Source organism: Lutra lutra, chromosome 7, assembly GCF_902655055.1.
Source record: "Lutra lutra chromosome 7, mLutLut1.2, whole genome shotgun sequence".
In the NCBI taxonomy this organism is placed as follows: Eukaryota; Metazoa; Chordata; class Mammalia; order Carnivora; family Mustelidae; genus Lutra; species Lutra lutra.
In genome coordinates, this window is record NC_062284.1 from 136,146,277 (window position 1) to 136,162,365 (window position 16,089).

The 16,089-nt window shown below is 38.1% G+C and overlaps 1 protein-coding gene across 1 annotated transcript; it reads right to left on the reverse strand.

The window, feature by feature from the left end:
• Positions 1-5,175: 5,175 nt before the first annotated feature.
• ADAM21 (ADAM metallopeptidase domain 21) lies at positions 5,176-11,691 on the reverse strand. Its single transcript, XM_047739248.1, has 2 exons — positions 11,597-11,691; positions 5,176-7,539 (listed from the first exon to the last, which is right to left on the reverse strand). The coding sequence occupies exon 2, from the start codon at positions 7,396-7,398 to the stop codon at positions 5,239-5,241; it is 2,160 nt and encodes a 719-aa protein (XP_047595204.1). The 5' UTR covers positions 7,399-7,539; positions 11,597-11,691; the 3' UTR covers positions 5,176-5,238.
• Between the last annotated feature and the right edge of the window lie 4,398 nt (positions 11,692-16,089).

The window sequence follows — 16,089 nt, forward strand, 5'->3', positions numbered from 1 at the left end:
TCTCTAACAGCATTTTTTTGTCTCCAGTCAACTTTCTCTGATGTCATTTTAGCAATTCTACTTTCTTACAACTAGTGCTTATGTAGCTAACATTTACTATCCTAGTATCTTAGTCTATATGACTTGCTTAAAGAATGTTTCTTGTAGACACCCCATGATTACACCTTACTTTTTAGACAGTTTAATAATCTCTACCTTTAATTGGTATATTCAGACTATATACTTTTTTATAATTATTTTTATAGCTGGATCTAATGTGACCATCTTGCTATTGGTTTTCTGTTTGTGTCATCTACCCTTCATAGCATTCTTTTTTCTGTTTCTGTGCCTTCTATGGTTGAAATTTTTTTGGCTTTATTTTGTCTTCTCTATTGGCTGACTATTAATACACTCTTTTTAAAAATGGTATAGTTGTTTCTCTGGGGTTTATAATATACATTAACTTGTTACATTCTGTTTTCAAATAGTATAGTATTTAATTTATTACTTCACATAAAACATGAGAACCCATTCTAGATATGCACACTAAAGTGAATTGGGCAATAAGAGCATAAAATCAAAGATTTGTTCTACAGATATTTCAAAAGCAAAATTGGGATAAACAAAGCAGGAATGACAAGATCTTGATGGGTGCTGAATGTGGCTGATGGGAGTTCATAATTATATTCTTTCAACTTTTTTTTTTAAAAGATTTTATTTATTGGGGCGCCTGGGTGGCTCAGTGGGTTAAAACCTCTGCTTTCGGCTCAGGTCATGATCCCAGCATCCTGGGATCGAGCCCCGCATCGGGCTCTCTGCTCAGCAGGGAGCCTGCTTCCTTCTCTCTCCCTGCCTGCCTCTCTGTCTACTCGTGATCTCTCTCTGTCAAATAAATAAATAAAATCTTTAAAAAAAAATAAAGATTTTATTTATTTATTTGAGAGAGAGAGTATGAGAAGGGGGAGGGTCAGAGGGAGAAGCAGACTCCCTGCCAAGCAGGGAGCCCAATGCGGGACTCGATCCTAGGACTCCAGGATCATGACCTGAGCTGAAGGCAGTCGCTTAACCAACTGAGCCACCCAGGCGCCCACTCTTTCAACTTTTATATGCATTTGAAATCTTCTGGAACATTTCGATGAATTTTTTAAAGGCCTAGAAATTTTTATAGGTGATTGCACAAATTTATTTTCAAATGAATACTGAAAATCAAAGGGAAAAAAAGGAAAAGAAGGTGAAGGGAAAAAGAGAAGGAAGCAGAAGAAGAGAACAGGCAGAGCCAGAGTGATTTACCTATCAGACACTATGCTTCTGTATCAGTGGTAGGAGATTTGAGTTTTATTAATTTGTCCTTTAGCTGAAAGGGAGTGTCTTAGTGTGCTGCCAGACTGTTGTAGTCCTAAAAATATCCCCCGTGTGGCAGGCCTCTAGATATTTATGAATCTTTTCTCCCGTATTCCGACATGCATTCACAATACTTGCCATTTCCTGTTCTCTAGATCTGGTTAGCATGCTTCAATCAACATGGTGGACGAGTGTGATGTTCTGAGGGGTGTCAAGATGATTAAATTATTTTCATACTGTATTTTAAAGAGAAGAGTTGACATAGCTTTGAAGTAAGATTTTGGATGTATCCAGGCATACTTCATTTTCTTTGTTTGCTTTTCTTTATTGTACTTTGCAGATAACTACCTTTTTTTTTTTTTAACCAATTGGTTTTTGGCAACCCTGCACTGAGCAAGTCTGTCAGCACCATTTTTCTAACAGCGTTTGGTGGTCACTTCATGTCTCTATGTCACATTTTTGTGATTATGGTAGTATTTTAAACTTTTTCATTATTATAGTTGTTATGATGATCTGGGATCAGTGATCTTTGATGTTACTATTGTAATTGTTTTGGGATGTCACGAGCCATGTCCATTTAAGATGGTGAACTTACTGATAATGTTTTATGTTTTTTGACTGCTCCCCTGACCAGCCACTCCCCTATCTTATTCCCTCTTCTTGGGCCTCCTTAGTCCCCAGGACACAACAAAATTGAAATTAGTCTAATTAATTTACCCTAAAGTGGCCTCTCAGTGTTCAAGTGAAAGGAAGAGTTTCATGTCTCTCATTTTAAATGAAAGGTGGAAATGGTTAGGCTTAGCAAGGGAAGCATGTTGAAAGCTGAGACAGACCAAGAGCTAGACCTATTGTGCTGAACAATCAAGTTGTGAATGCAAAGGAAATGTTCTTAAAGAAAATAACAAGTGCTACTCCGGTGAACACATGAATGAAATAAATAAAACAGCTTTATCTCACTTCTCTTCCTGAATGCTTTCTCCTGCACTATGGAGGAATATTCCAAGTCATGTTCCACATGACTTATTAGAGAATTCACAGAGGATGACCCCACAGTGGAAACTTGCTCATTAATATACTCCTTGTTGTACTTCCCAAACAAACTAACTCCACCTAAATCCTGGTCTCAGTGTCTGCTTTTTGGAGGATCCAAATTATGACAACAGGTAAGGCACTATGTGTTTGTTATAAGGATGCTAAGTTCTACCCCACTAATCTTGATATAACTGACTGATCCAGCCCTAGTGAACTCAACATAAAATAACAATGCAGCTTTTCCTTATATTAGAAATATTGCAAAAGGTATGACTTCTTGTAAAAATTTAAAAGTAAAATAAACAGTGAATTCTGGAACACTGAAAATAAATTAAAAATTAATAAAAATTTTAAAAGAACCAAAAAAATAATGTGACTCTAACAAATTAATTTTAAAATACAACACAGAATCTTAATTTACTGGTAAAACAGTAAACAGGGGCTTATTCAAAAAAATAAATTCGGATAACTGGTTAGCCAATTGAAAAAACATACGGTTGGATTCCTATTTATTCCTTATAACAAAATAAATTCCAGATTTAAACATTAAAACTGAAGCCAACATAATCACAGAAAATAAAAAGGATTCTCTCAAAGTAATCTCAAGCAAAAATATAAACCCAGTAAATAGAATATTAGATTGATAAATTTGACTATAATCAAATTTAACCTTGTTTTTGTGTTGTTGTTGTTGTTGTTACAAAAACAATTTTAAAAAGCAATAAATTGGAGCAGTTGCCTTTTCTCTCTGTAAGGACATACATGCTTAAAACATGTGAATCTTTCTCTGACTTATCTTCTAAAACCAGGTTTAATCAGATTGTTTTCTTGGTTCATCGTTCCTGTTTCTATGATTCCACTAGACAGCCTTTTTCTCTTTCTGTCCCTGGCTGACACATTGTTAGACTCTCCCCTCATCTATTCCTGGAGTGCATAGAGAGATGACCACAAAGTGACAGGAGTACACAAGAAGAACACCGAATGTTTCACAAGGAAATGCTTTTCCAAAGATAAGATGTTTGACCTCTACTGAGAGAAAAATAGGAGTTTCCCAGAACGGAGTGGGGGAAGGTGGTAAACAGCATTTTGGGAATGGGAATTGCATGTATAGATGTGCAGTCCTGACATAGTCAAGTATGTTCAAAACAGAATATAGCCAGAGGATGCAACATGTGCAAAGTATAATGGAAAATGGTATCAGAAATATTGTTTGACTCAATTTACAAAGAGTGGCATTCGAAAGTTATCTGGACCATATACGGAAGGTGTCTGATTAGACATGTGTTTTCAAGAGACAGAATTTCCAAAAACACTGAAAATAGACTGAGAAGAAGAAAAATTGGGGACCAAAACTGGGCAGTACCAAAGGGAGCATTATAAATACAAGTATTTTAAATATTCAAAGTTGAATTTTGATTAAGAACTGCTATGAATATTTAAAACATGTGCATTTATAAGCTCCCATTGGTACTGCCCAGTTTTCATCCCCAATTTGTCTGAATGGGAAGAAATCAGAGAGGGAGACAAATCGTATGAGACTCTTGATTCTGGGAAACAAACAGGGTTGAGGGAAGGGAGATTGATGTGGGGATGAGGTACTGGGTCATGGGAATTAAAGAGGGCATGATACGGTGAGTACTGGGTGTTATATTCAACTAATGAATCATTGAACATCATATAAACTAATGATGTACCCTACCTTGGCTAATTGGATTAAAGTTAATTAATAATTAATTTTAAAAGAGGGCTAAAGTATTATTTTTGCTTTTCCTGGTCAATTTAATACAATTAACCCACTCAAATTAATTATTTCATTCAAATATTTATTCTGTATTGGACATTGTTCTAGGTATTAGGATACAACAGCAAAACAGATAAAAACAACCTTGACCTCATAGAGATTACATTCTGATACTCAAAGCAAATACTTCACAAGCATACCCAAATGTCAAATCAAAGCAAAGAGGGCAGACAAGACTGGCTAGGAAGCACAGAAGGAACAGGGTCAGGAGTTTCTATTAAATAAATAATTTGTTTACACTTTAACAAAATTTCATTTCTTTCTCTTTTGGTTATTAAATAAAGCCAAGAGGTTGGGTGGGATAAACATTATTATTATTTTCCCTTTCAGATTCTGGAGCAGAATGTTAGAAACATTTGAATAATTTCTTCTCCTTTTTTACATCTCTTTTAATAGCAGTAGGCACTGTTGCTATAGGGAATCCCATCCTGCACATAGTCATCTTCTGGGCACTGATGGGATGCCCCATGACACCACTCTGGAAGATCACAATTATTGACCTGATGTCTCAGAGTTCCCCTGATGACATGAATTTGGCAGTCTGTTTGTTCTGTGCTTATCATTGGGAAAACATTTCTATGATTCCAAATCCCAATCCCAGTCAAAATCACATAAGTACCCAACTGCTGATAAATGGAACAGCAAGTTCTTAACTGACTGAGCCACCCAGGCAATCCTGGAACGGCAAGTTCTGGTCAGCAACAAGAAATACATTTTCTGCATCTTTGAGAGGTTATTTTGGGAGTAAATGAAGTCTGGATCCTCACATGCCTGTGTCCTGCCTTTTTGATGAGTCATATTTGTGCTCAAAACAAAACAAAACAAAACAACAACAACAACAAAAACACAAAGAGGACTAACTTGGAAGAAATGGAGCTTTATTTGCTGCTTAAAACAATGAACAATAGATAGAAAGGTGTTAGGAATTACCTTTGCTTAATGGCAATGTTTCTGATGTTTCTGATGCTGACAAGGGAAGGTCCCTGCATTTCTCTGTACACTGTCAGAAATGTGCTGAGTTTCAGGTATTTCCACTGCCAAGAGACTAAAACTTATGCATAGGATATTAAATTAGAGGCATTTTCCTAACCTGAGGACTGAGTCTTAGTCTCCATGGGACCACAATGTTTTCTAAGGTACATAAATACAACAGTTGACAGTAAAAACAAAACAGACAAAATAAGACTCACAACAAGTAGCAAGAAAACGTTTTTGGCAGATGCTGGACCACTGTCAACACTACCTCCGTAGCCTCTGCGCAGGCAATAGGGGGGGGACCACCCATAGCCACAGTGGCAGTGATGCTTATTATTGCAGACCCCCCTCATGTTGCAGGTCTCAGCCAGGCAGGCTTGTGACAAGAGAGACAAACTGACACACTTCCTGTGTATGCAGATCTTTCCTGGACCACACATGGTGCCATCTTTTACTTCACCCACATCGGGTGTATCCATTCCTAAGTGATAGTCAATGCTCCAGCAGGTGACACCGTTGATGTGAGTTTGCTGCAAAATAGAGTGATCTCTCAGATGGGGAATATCTCTCACATTCTCACACTGAACTCTCCCACAAAAGATATCTGAGGTATTGCATTTCAGGTATGTCGTGCCATTTATACCACAGTGGCCAAACTGGTTTCCCAGGGAGTTGATCTCTTTATAGCAACTCTCAGGTGCGCTCTTTGCTCCTTCACCAAAAATCTTCCTGCACTGGTCATCATGGTTATTACATCTCTTTTGATAGCAGTAGGCATTGTCACCACAGGGAATCCCATCCTGCACGTATCCATCTTCTGGGCACTGATGGGATGTCCCATTGCACCACTCTGGAAGGTCACATTTATTGACATGATGTCTACAGAGCTCCCCTGATGGCATGAATTTACAGTCTTTGCAACAAAGCCCAAAGGCACAAGCAGCCCCAGGCCTCAGCGTACAGTTCAACAGACAACAGGGATCTTGTTCACACTGCCTTATAGATCCACAGTCACATTCCTCTTCTCCTTCAACTATATTGTTCCCACAGTGCTTCAACATAAAAACATCTTCTGGACGTGGAATGTTGTGCAGACATGATCCTTGGTTTAAAGTGGTTTTTGTAAAAGCTATATAACTACAATTGGTGAATTTCTTTCCTGGTCCTCTGATAGCATTCATGATGCAATCACTTTCCTCACATAAACAGAATTCTTCATCATGCTGCATACCCAAAGTATGTCCTAACTCATGGGCCACAGTGAGGGCAAAAAGAGACCAGGAGTCTCTTTGGAAATTATCAACCCCACAATCAATAGGAGGACGACATATTCCTGCAATATAGGCTATACCAAGTACACTTATAAATGAATTTTGTATGAAAAAATGTGCAACATCATACTGTAGCTGGGAAAGACTGATTTGTTTCCACTGAGAGAAATCCTCCAGAACCTGTTCTATGCTTATCATTGGGAAAACATTTCCTTGATTCCAAATCTCAATCCCAATCAAAATCACATAAGTACCCAACTGCTGATAAATGGAATCCACTATGTTAACAACAAGGAATACATCCTCCTGCACCACTGAGAAATTGTTTTGAGAAAAAGTTAAGAAATTGTGATCTACCACCACAACCAGCTCCAGAAACCATGAGTGGGTCCACCATTTATCATTAGAATTTTGTTTCAAAGTTGACTTCTTAACCTCTTCAAATTTCAACTGTTGGAGTGCTATCTCCTTTGTTAAGCCACATCTCATAGGTGGGAATTTTGTCTCATTATTGTTTACCTCATAAACCAAGTGTTCAAATTTGGTAGATTGCCTGATGGGCTCAATTTCATAAGCAAGGTCATTAATCTGCAGCATTCCTCGAAAACCTCCAGAACAGGTACTGAGGGCAACCAGGGACTTAGGGACTCCTTCCACATAACCATGATAGTAGCAGTCATCAGGAACAAAAGGTTGATCCTGGAGGAGAGCATGCTGGTCCGTGTAGGTGAATACTGGGAAGTGTTTGGAAACCAAGAGCTTCTTGACCTTCATGTGGACAACATGTCTCCAGCCCCCAAACTGCAGGCTGTAGGAGAGCCAACCTGGAGTTTTTGCACTTCTGCCCCTATCAGTCACCTTCATGGGGGTCACCACTTCTGGGGACCTGAGGTATTGGGAGGGCCCAGACTGAGAGAAGCCAGAAGGGGATAGAGACATTCCAACCCAGAACAGCAGGAGAACAACTCTCATGAGCACCTCAGCCTCACCAACCACCATTATGGAGCTGCCATTACAGAGCCATCTGTCCAGAGAAAAAGCATGAGGCACTGCTGGTCTGGTTGCTCCAAATTGGTCATTGCATAGAGCTGACCTTTAAGTATGTGTGTCCTGGTGGAGTTGACCATCAGAGCTGCAGTGCTGAAAGTGAAAATAAAAGGGTGGGGATTGGTTAAGGAAAGTGGGAAAGAATCAAATGGCAAAAAAAGCAATTAATGAATTAAGGGGGAAAAAAAAGAAAATGCTTTGGATTTTCTTTCAATAAGTGGAGGTAGGAATTTAGAGGGGTACAGATAAGACAATATTGGCCATATGTTGATAATTGTGAAAGTCAGATGATAGGTACTTGGGTTTTCATTATACAATTATCTCAATCCATGTAGGGGGGTATGAAAATCTCCACAAAAAAAAGTTAAAGCAAAACTAACTAGGCTTCAGAGTAGGGGGCCTCTATATCTCAATTTGTCCAAGACCATGTTGGTTTATGCCTGTCGCCCCTACATAACTATTGACTCTTGCCCCTTTTGACTATCAAAACTGGAGAGATCAAAAACAATCACGATTATATCAGTTTGCATTGGTCTTATTATTTGCTTTAATCTTTCTTTACCACAAGTTGTTTTCTTGTCTCCTGACTGTATTTGCCTTCATAACTCTACTGGACTACAAGGTCACTGAGTGCAGAGTTTATGATTTTAACTCATTTTAGTATCCCCTATAATGCATAGTATAGTTCTTTATACAATGAAAAATGAAAAAAAATTGTGGAAAGTGCTGGAGTACTTGGATTATAGACGAATGCTACTTAAAATGTACTTTATTTAATTATTATTTTTAGAAGAGGAAAAAGATTCATAGAAAGCAGACATCTTTTAAAAGAATGGGGAGAACAACACTTATCTGTAAAAGAATATCGGACAAAAGAAAATGCCTTATGAAGAGAAGATGAGAATCCATACAGTTTAAAGGCTTGGGAAGAGGAACTCTGTCTTCTTGGGACAGAGTCCCAAGTGCCTGGAATTTTAGGATTGCCAGGGAAAATCCCTAATGTTTGCTCAGATTTACCAACAACTTTTGACAGTGGGTATTTTCTGTACCTGGCATGCACTGTGGCTAGCAACACTCACCCATTTCTATATGTATTAAACAAGTATTTGTGTGTTTCAAGCATACAGGATATTGGGCTAGATACTAGGGATCTAAAATAAAAATAGGGAGCATTAAATAAATTATCAATTTAGTTTTTGTTTGAAAAAAATTCAGAAATTTGTGGCATAAGCAAGAATGAGCTTAAGGGGGCCTATAAGTTTTAATATTTTTAAATGTTTTGTACCCTTTTGCTGAGGAGAGTATCTGTAGACTCCACCTAGTCTTAACTGAGTGACAAAAATGAGGCTAAGAAGCACTGAGTTTGTAGAAAAACAGACACGCAATCAGACCATTATAATATGATCTGAACCAGATTAATCTAAGGTTAATAAAGGTTATGATTTAGGGACTCTTAGTATATAGGCCTCCATAAGCTCCTGGGAGGTTTTAGCAACGTAATTTATGAAAGTCATCAATGTAAGAGTGTTCAAATTAGCCACTACACAGGAAAATTTGAAATGCCCTGAAATACTATAACTCCTATATAAAAGACTTGATAAAGGCTTTCTGAAATTTAATTACTTATGTAATTCTTTTATTATCGATAACAAGTTGTGAAGTTGAATTTTTTCAAACAAACAGAACAAAACCTGGATTAACTCTGTCACGTACTTTTTCCACTTCTATATCAAAACTACCATACACTACTACTGCAGGGGGAAAAAAAATCTCAAAACAATGTGAGTGAAAATCTTAAAAATGAACAATCAGAACTGGAATGGTTTGTCTTGGCTCCCCACCCTAAGAAATGGAGACCAGAAGTCAGCTGATATTTCAGACCCTCCTATGCTTTATTGCACTTTTCTTCATTCTCCCCAGCGCTGCATTTACACATCCCTAATATTCTGAGTTTCCTCACTTATGTTTAGTGTCAGCTAAAATACATTCTGATTGCCTTTCTATTTTTTCACTTTTTATTTATTTTTATTTTTTTTCTCTTAAAGGAGTGCATTTTTTAAATTATATTCAGCTAGCCGCAATATAGTTCATCATTAGTCTTTGATGTAGTGTTCAGTGACTCATTAGTTGTGTATAACACCCAGTGCTCATCACAACATGTGTCCTCCTCAATACCCATCACCAGGCTATCCCATTTTCCCCTCTTCTGAAGCCCTCAGTTTGTTTCTTGGAGTCCATAGTCTTTCATGGTTTCTCTCCCTCTCTGATGTTTCCTTCTGGTTGTCTTTCAATCACAGATTTAAATAGTTAACTAAGTAGGCTTCCTCTTTTCCTTTTTAATATACATTATTTAAGTTTATTATTTACTCTAGATTTGCTATGCTGGTAGATAGGGAGGATGTGTTGATCTGAACAATATCCTTAGCATTAACCTACCTTGAATCAATCTAATGGGCAGGCACTTTATTCCAACGTGCAAGTAGTTCACAAGGGAACAGCAAAGTTCATTGACAAATTCAACTATATGAAAACTTAAAAGGACAAAGATTTTCTGAGTTGGTTGAGATCTTAACTTAAAATTTTCTCTTTGTACCTTCCTTTATATGTTTGTTATGTATTATGGAGTGGAAATTGTTGTGGATGGGAGGATGGAGAATGAGACAAGCCAATAGAAACGGAGTTTTATAGCGAAGGCTGCTAAGCTCTATAAACCATGTTCTATGATTAATTTTTTTCTTAGACCTCATTTTTTTTTTTACTTAAGTGAGCAAATTCAATGTCTTACAACAAATACCTTCAGTGGTATGCTGGTAAATTTTTTTATTATTAACTTTTTTATTTTTTATTAACATATAATGTATTATTAACCCCAGGGGTACAGGTCTGAATCACCAGGTTTACACACCTTAGACTTCATCTCGAGAACAGACAACAATAGGAAAATTCTTCAAAGAATCTTTGAGCCATACTCACTGTTCCCATTATATTATTCCCAGGACCTCAGAGACCCAAACTCCTAAAGGAACATCACCCTCCATTAATACTGTGAAGTAATGTCATTAAAAATCCATATTCTCGGGGCGCCTGGGTGGCTCAGTGGGTAAAGCCGAGGCCTTCAGCTCAGGTCATGATCTCAGGGTCCTGGGATCGAGTACCGCATCGGGCTCTCTACTCAGCAGGGAGCCGGCTTCCCTCTCTCTCTCTCTCTCTCTGCCTGCCTCTCCATCTACTTGTGATCTCTGTCAAATAAATAAATAAAATCTTTTTAAAAATTTTTTTGAAAAAAAATCCATATCCTCTAACATTATTGGAATCCCAAAATAGAAAACAGCCCTCCTCTATATGGTTTATCAACTCTTCCTTTCCCTACAGCTATTTCAGGTTCCTAAAGACCTCTACCTGTGCATCTCCCCTCTTACCCCACCATGTTATAAGCACTGTTTTCCCATCTGTCTGTCAGTGGCTGGCTTGTTAGAGAGTCATGAAATCAATTTAATGGGTCCTGACCTGCAGCTTTTTCTTTAACGAAATTGAATAAAAACATCAGAGGACATTCCTAGAAATTCCTTAGCAACTCATACATATGATGCCAAAATTTGGAGGTGTTTTTGTATGTGTGGTCACTGGATCACAATATAAAATGGATTTCTTATTCTTCAACACAATAAAAATATATATCTGTAGTGATGACAAATCTAAAGACAAATGCTTTCTAGGATTTTCACCATTACCCACCTATCTGAACCCATAACAATTTCTACCTCTCTTCTAATCCACTCCATGTCCCAGTCCCAGCAGAATCCTTCTCCAGATTCAGTTCCATAGCACATCTCTTAACTACATGTGGACTGATTCTATTAATGTTCCCTACTTTCAACTCTATTTCATCTGTCCGTTATTGGCAGTTAGAGTAACCAACTTGTTCTAGTTTACCCGGGACTGTCCTGGTCTTAAAATGGAAAGCCCCACATCCCAGCAATTCCCTCACTCCAAGGCAAACCGAAACAATTGGTCACTTTATCTACAGCACCTTACCCCTGACCCATGCTCAAAAAGGAAGACAAAGCAAAAATTAAGAAACTTCACATTATCCAAGGTACTACTCTGGGCACCAACTTGTGCAGAGACCCAAATTTGACAGATGACTTACCAACAGAAGAAACAATTGTTTTCATGGCTTTTTCTTTCTTGATGGTTGGTTCCACACCTAGGAATGAGCAAAGATTTGTAGCTGACCTCACATAACAAAGGAAAACAAAGGGAAACCTCCTTCTTTCATCTCTGAGGTGACAAGGTTCTAGATTTAGTTGCTTGGCAACAAGGATCTTTCACTTCAGAAACAATTGGCTGTCAAAGATATTTTGCTCTGGCTCCACTATTTCTATACAACTTCAATATAATTGGAATTGGATAGCCTCCTCAGCTTCATTCTATGTCCTCCTACAGTGTAGCTTCATAATTTTGCTCATGCTACTATGTTGGCCTAGACTATGTAATTCATTTTTCACAATGGAACTAAATTATATGGTCACTTTATAGGTCAAGATCAAATTCTACATTTAGTATCAAATATTTTTTTTTTCTTCTTCTTCTTATTTTTTTATTTTATAAACATATATTTTTATCCCCAGGGGTACAGGTCTGCGAATCGCCAGGTTTACACACTTCACAGCACTCACCATAGCACATACCCTCCCCAATATCCATAACCCCACCCCCCCTCTCCCAAACCCCCTCCCCCCATCAACCCTCAGTTTGTTTTGTGAGATTAAGAGTCACTTATGGTTTCTCTCCCTCCCAATCCCATCTTGTTTCATTTATTCTTCTCCTACCCCCTCAACCCTCCATGTTGCATCTCCTCTCCCTCATATCAGGGAGATCATATGATAGTTGTCTTTCTCCAATTGACTTATTTCGCTAAGCATGATACCCTCTAGTTCCATCCACGTCATCGCAAATGGCAAGATTTCATTTCTTTTGATGGCTGCATAGTATTCCATTGTGTATATACACCACATCTTCTTTATCCATTCGTCTGTTGATGGACATCTAGGTTCTTTCCATAGTTTGGCTATTGTAGACATTGCTGCTATAAACATTTGGGTGCACGTGCCCCTTCGGATCACTACGTTTGTATCTTTAGGGTAAATACCCAGCAGTGCAATTGCTGGGTCATAGGGTAGTTCTATTTTCAACATTTTGAGGAACCTCCATGCTGTTTTCCAGAGTGGTTGAACCAGCTTGCATTCCCACCAACAGTGTAGGAGGGTTCCCCTTTCTCCGCATCCTCGCCAGCATCTGTCATTTCCTGACTTGTTAATTTTAGCCATTCTGACTGGTGTGAGGTGGTATCTCATTGTGGTTTTGATTTCTATTTCCCTGATGCCGAGTGATGTGGAGCACTTTTTCATGTGTCTGCTGGCCATCTGGATGTCTTCTTTGCAGAAATGTCTGTTCATGTCCTCTGCCCATTTCTTGATTGGATTATTTGTTCTTTGGGTGTTGAGTTTGCTAAGTTCTTTATAGATTTTGGACACTAGCCCTTTATCTGATATGTCATTTGCAAATATCTTCTCCCATTCTGTCAGTTGTCTTTTGGTTTTGTTCACTGTTTCCTTTGCTGTGCAAAAGCTTTTGATCTTGATAAAATCCCAATAGTTCATCTTTGCCCTTGCTTCCCCTGCCTTTGGCGATGTTCCTAGGAAGATGTTGCTGCGGCTGAGGTCGAAGAGGTTGCTGCCTGTGTTCTCCTCAAGGATTTTGATGGATTCCTTTCTCACATTGAGATCCTTCATCCATTTTGAGTCTATTTTCGTGTGTGGTGTAAGGAAATGATCCAATTTCATTTTTCTGCATGTGGCTGTTCAATTTTCCCAACACCATTTATTGAAGAGGCTGTCTTTTTTCCATTGGACATTCTTTCCTGCTTTGTCGAAGATGAGTTGACCATAGAGTTGAGGGTCCATTTCTGGGCTCTCTATTCTGTTCCATTGATCTATGTGTCTGTTTTTGTGCCAGTACCATGCTGTCTTGATGATGACAGCTTTGTAATAGAGCTTGAAGTCCGGAATTGTGATGCCACCGACTTTGGCTTTCTTTTTCAATATTCCTTTGGCTATTCGAGGTCTTTTCTGGTTCCATGTAAATTTTAGGATTATTTGTTCCATTTCTTTGAAAAAAATGGATGGTACTTTGATAGGAATTGCATTAAATGTGTAGATTGCTTTAGGTAGCATAGACATTTTCACAATATTTATTCTTCCAATCCAGGAGCATGGAACATTTTTCCATTTCTTTGTGTCTTCCTCAATTTCTTTCATGAGTACTTTATAGTTTTCTTTGTATAGATTCTTAGTCTCTTTGGTTAGGTTTATTCCTAGGTATCTTATAGGTTTGGGTGCAATTGTAAATGGGATGGACTCCTTCATTTCTCTTTCTTCTGTCTTGTTGTTGGTGTAGAGAAATGCAACTGATTTCTGTGCATTGATTTTATATCCTGACACTTTACTGAATTCCTGTACAAGTTCTAGCAGTTTTGGAGTGGAGTCTTTTGGGTTTGCCACATATAGTATCATATCATCTGCAAAGAGTGATAGTTTGACTTCTTCTTTGCCGATTTGGATGCCTTTAATTTCCTTTTGTTGTCTGATTGCTGAGGCTAGGACTTCTAGTACTATGTTGAATAGCAGTGGTGATAACGGACATCCCTGCCGTGTTCCTGACCTTAGCGAAAAAGCTTTCAGTTTTTCTCCATTGAGAATGATATTTGTGGTGGGTTTTTCATAGATGGCTTTGATAATATTGAGGTATGTGCCGTCTATCCCTACACTTTGAAGAGTTTTGATCAGGAAGGGATGCTGTACTTTGTCAAATGCTTTTTCAGCATCTATGGAGAGTATCATATGGTTCTTGTTCTTTCTTTTATTAATGTGTTGTATCACATTGATTGATTTGCAGATGTTGAACCAACCTTGCAGCCCTGGAATAAATCCCACTTGGTCGTGGTGAATAATCCTTTTAACGTACTGTTGAATCCTATTGGCTAGTATTTTGGCGAGAATTTTTGCATCTGTGTTCATCAAGGATATTGGTCTGTAGTTCTCTTTTTTGATGGGATCCTTGTCTGGTTTTGGGATCAAGGTGATGCTGGCCTCATAAAATGAGTTTGGAAGTTTTCCTTCCATTTCTATTTTTTGGAACAGTTTCAGGAGAATAGGAATTAGTTCTTCTTTAAATGTTTGGTAGAATTCCCCCGGGAAGCCGTCTAGCCCTGGACTTTTGTTTGTTTGGAGATTTTTGATGACTGTTTCAATCTCCTTACTGCTTATGGGTCTGTTGAGGCTTTCTATTTCTTCCTGGTTCAGTTGTGGTAGTTTATATGTCTCTAAGAATGCATCCATTTCTTCCAGATTGTCAAATTTGTTGGCGTAGAGTTGCTCATAGTATGTTCTTATAATTGTCTGTATTTCTTTGGTGTTCGTTGTGATCTCTCCTCTTTCATTCATGATTTTATTTATTTGTGTCCTCTCTCTTTTCTTTTTGATAAGTCTGGCCAGGGGTTTATCAATCTTATTAATTCTTTCAAAGAACCAGCTCCTAGTTTCGTTGATTTGTTCTATTGTTTTTTTGGTTTCTATTTCATTGATTTCTGCTCTGATCTTTATGATTTCTCTTCTCCTGCTGGGTTTAGGGTTTCTTTCTTGTTCTTTCTCCAGCTCCTTTAGGTGTAGGGTTAGGTTGTGTACCTGAGACCTTTCTTGTTTCTTGAGAAAGGCTTGTACCGCTATATATTTTCCTCTCAGGACCGCCTTTGTTGTGTCCCACAGATTTTGAACCATTGTGTTTTCATTATCATTTGTTTCCATGAATTTTTTCAATTCTTCTTTAATTTCCTGGTTGACCCATTCATTCTTTAGAAGGATGCTGTTTAGTCTCCATGTATTTGGGTTCTTTCCAAATTTCCTCTTGTGATTGAGTTCTAGCTTCAGAGCCTTGTGGTCTGAAAATATGCAGGGAATGATTCCAATCTTTTGATACTGGTTGAGACTTGATTTAGGACCAAGAATGTGATCTATTCTGGAGAATGTTCCATGTGCACTAGAGAAGAATGTGTATTCTGTTGCTTTGGGATGAAATGTTCTGAACATATCTGTGATGTCCATCTGGTCCAGTGTGTCATTTAAGGCCTTTATTTCCTTGTTGATCTTTTGCTTGGATGATCTGTCCATTTCAGTGAGGGGAGTGTTAAAATCCCCTACTATTATTGTATTCTTGTCGATGTGTTTCTTTGATTTTGTTATTAATTGGTTTATATAGTTGGCTGCTCCCACGTTAGGAGCATAGATATTTAAAATTGTTAGATCTTCTTGTTGGACAGTTCCTTTGAGTATGATATAGTGTCCTTCCTCATCTCTTATTATAGTCTTGGCTTAAAATCTAATTGATCTGATATAAGGATTGCCACTCCTGCTTTCTTCTGATGTCCATTAGCATGGTAAATTCTTTTCCACCCCCTCACTTTAAACCTGGAGGTGTCTTCGGGTTTAAGATGAGTTTCTTGTAGGCAACATATAGATGGGTTTTGTTTTTTTATCCATTCTGATACCCGGTGTCTTTTGATTGGGGCATTTAGCCCATTAACAT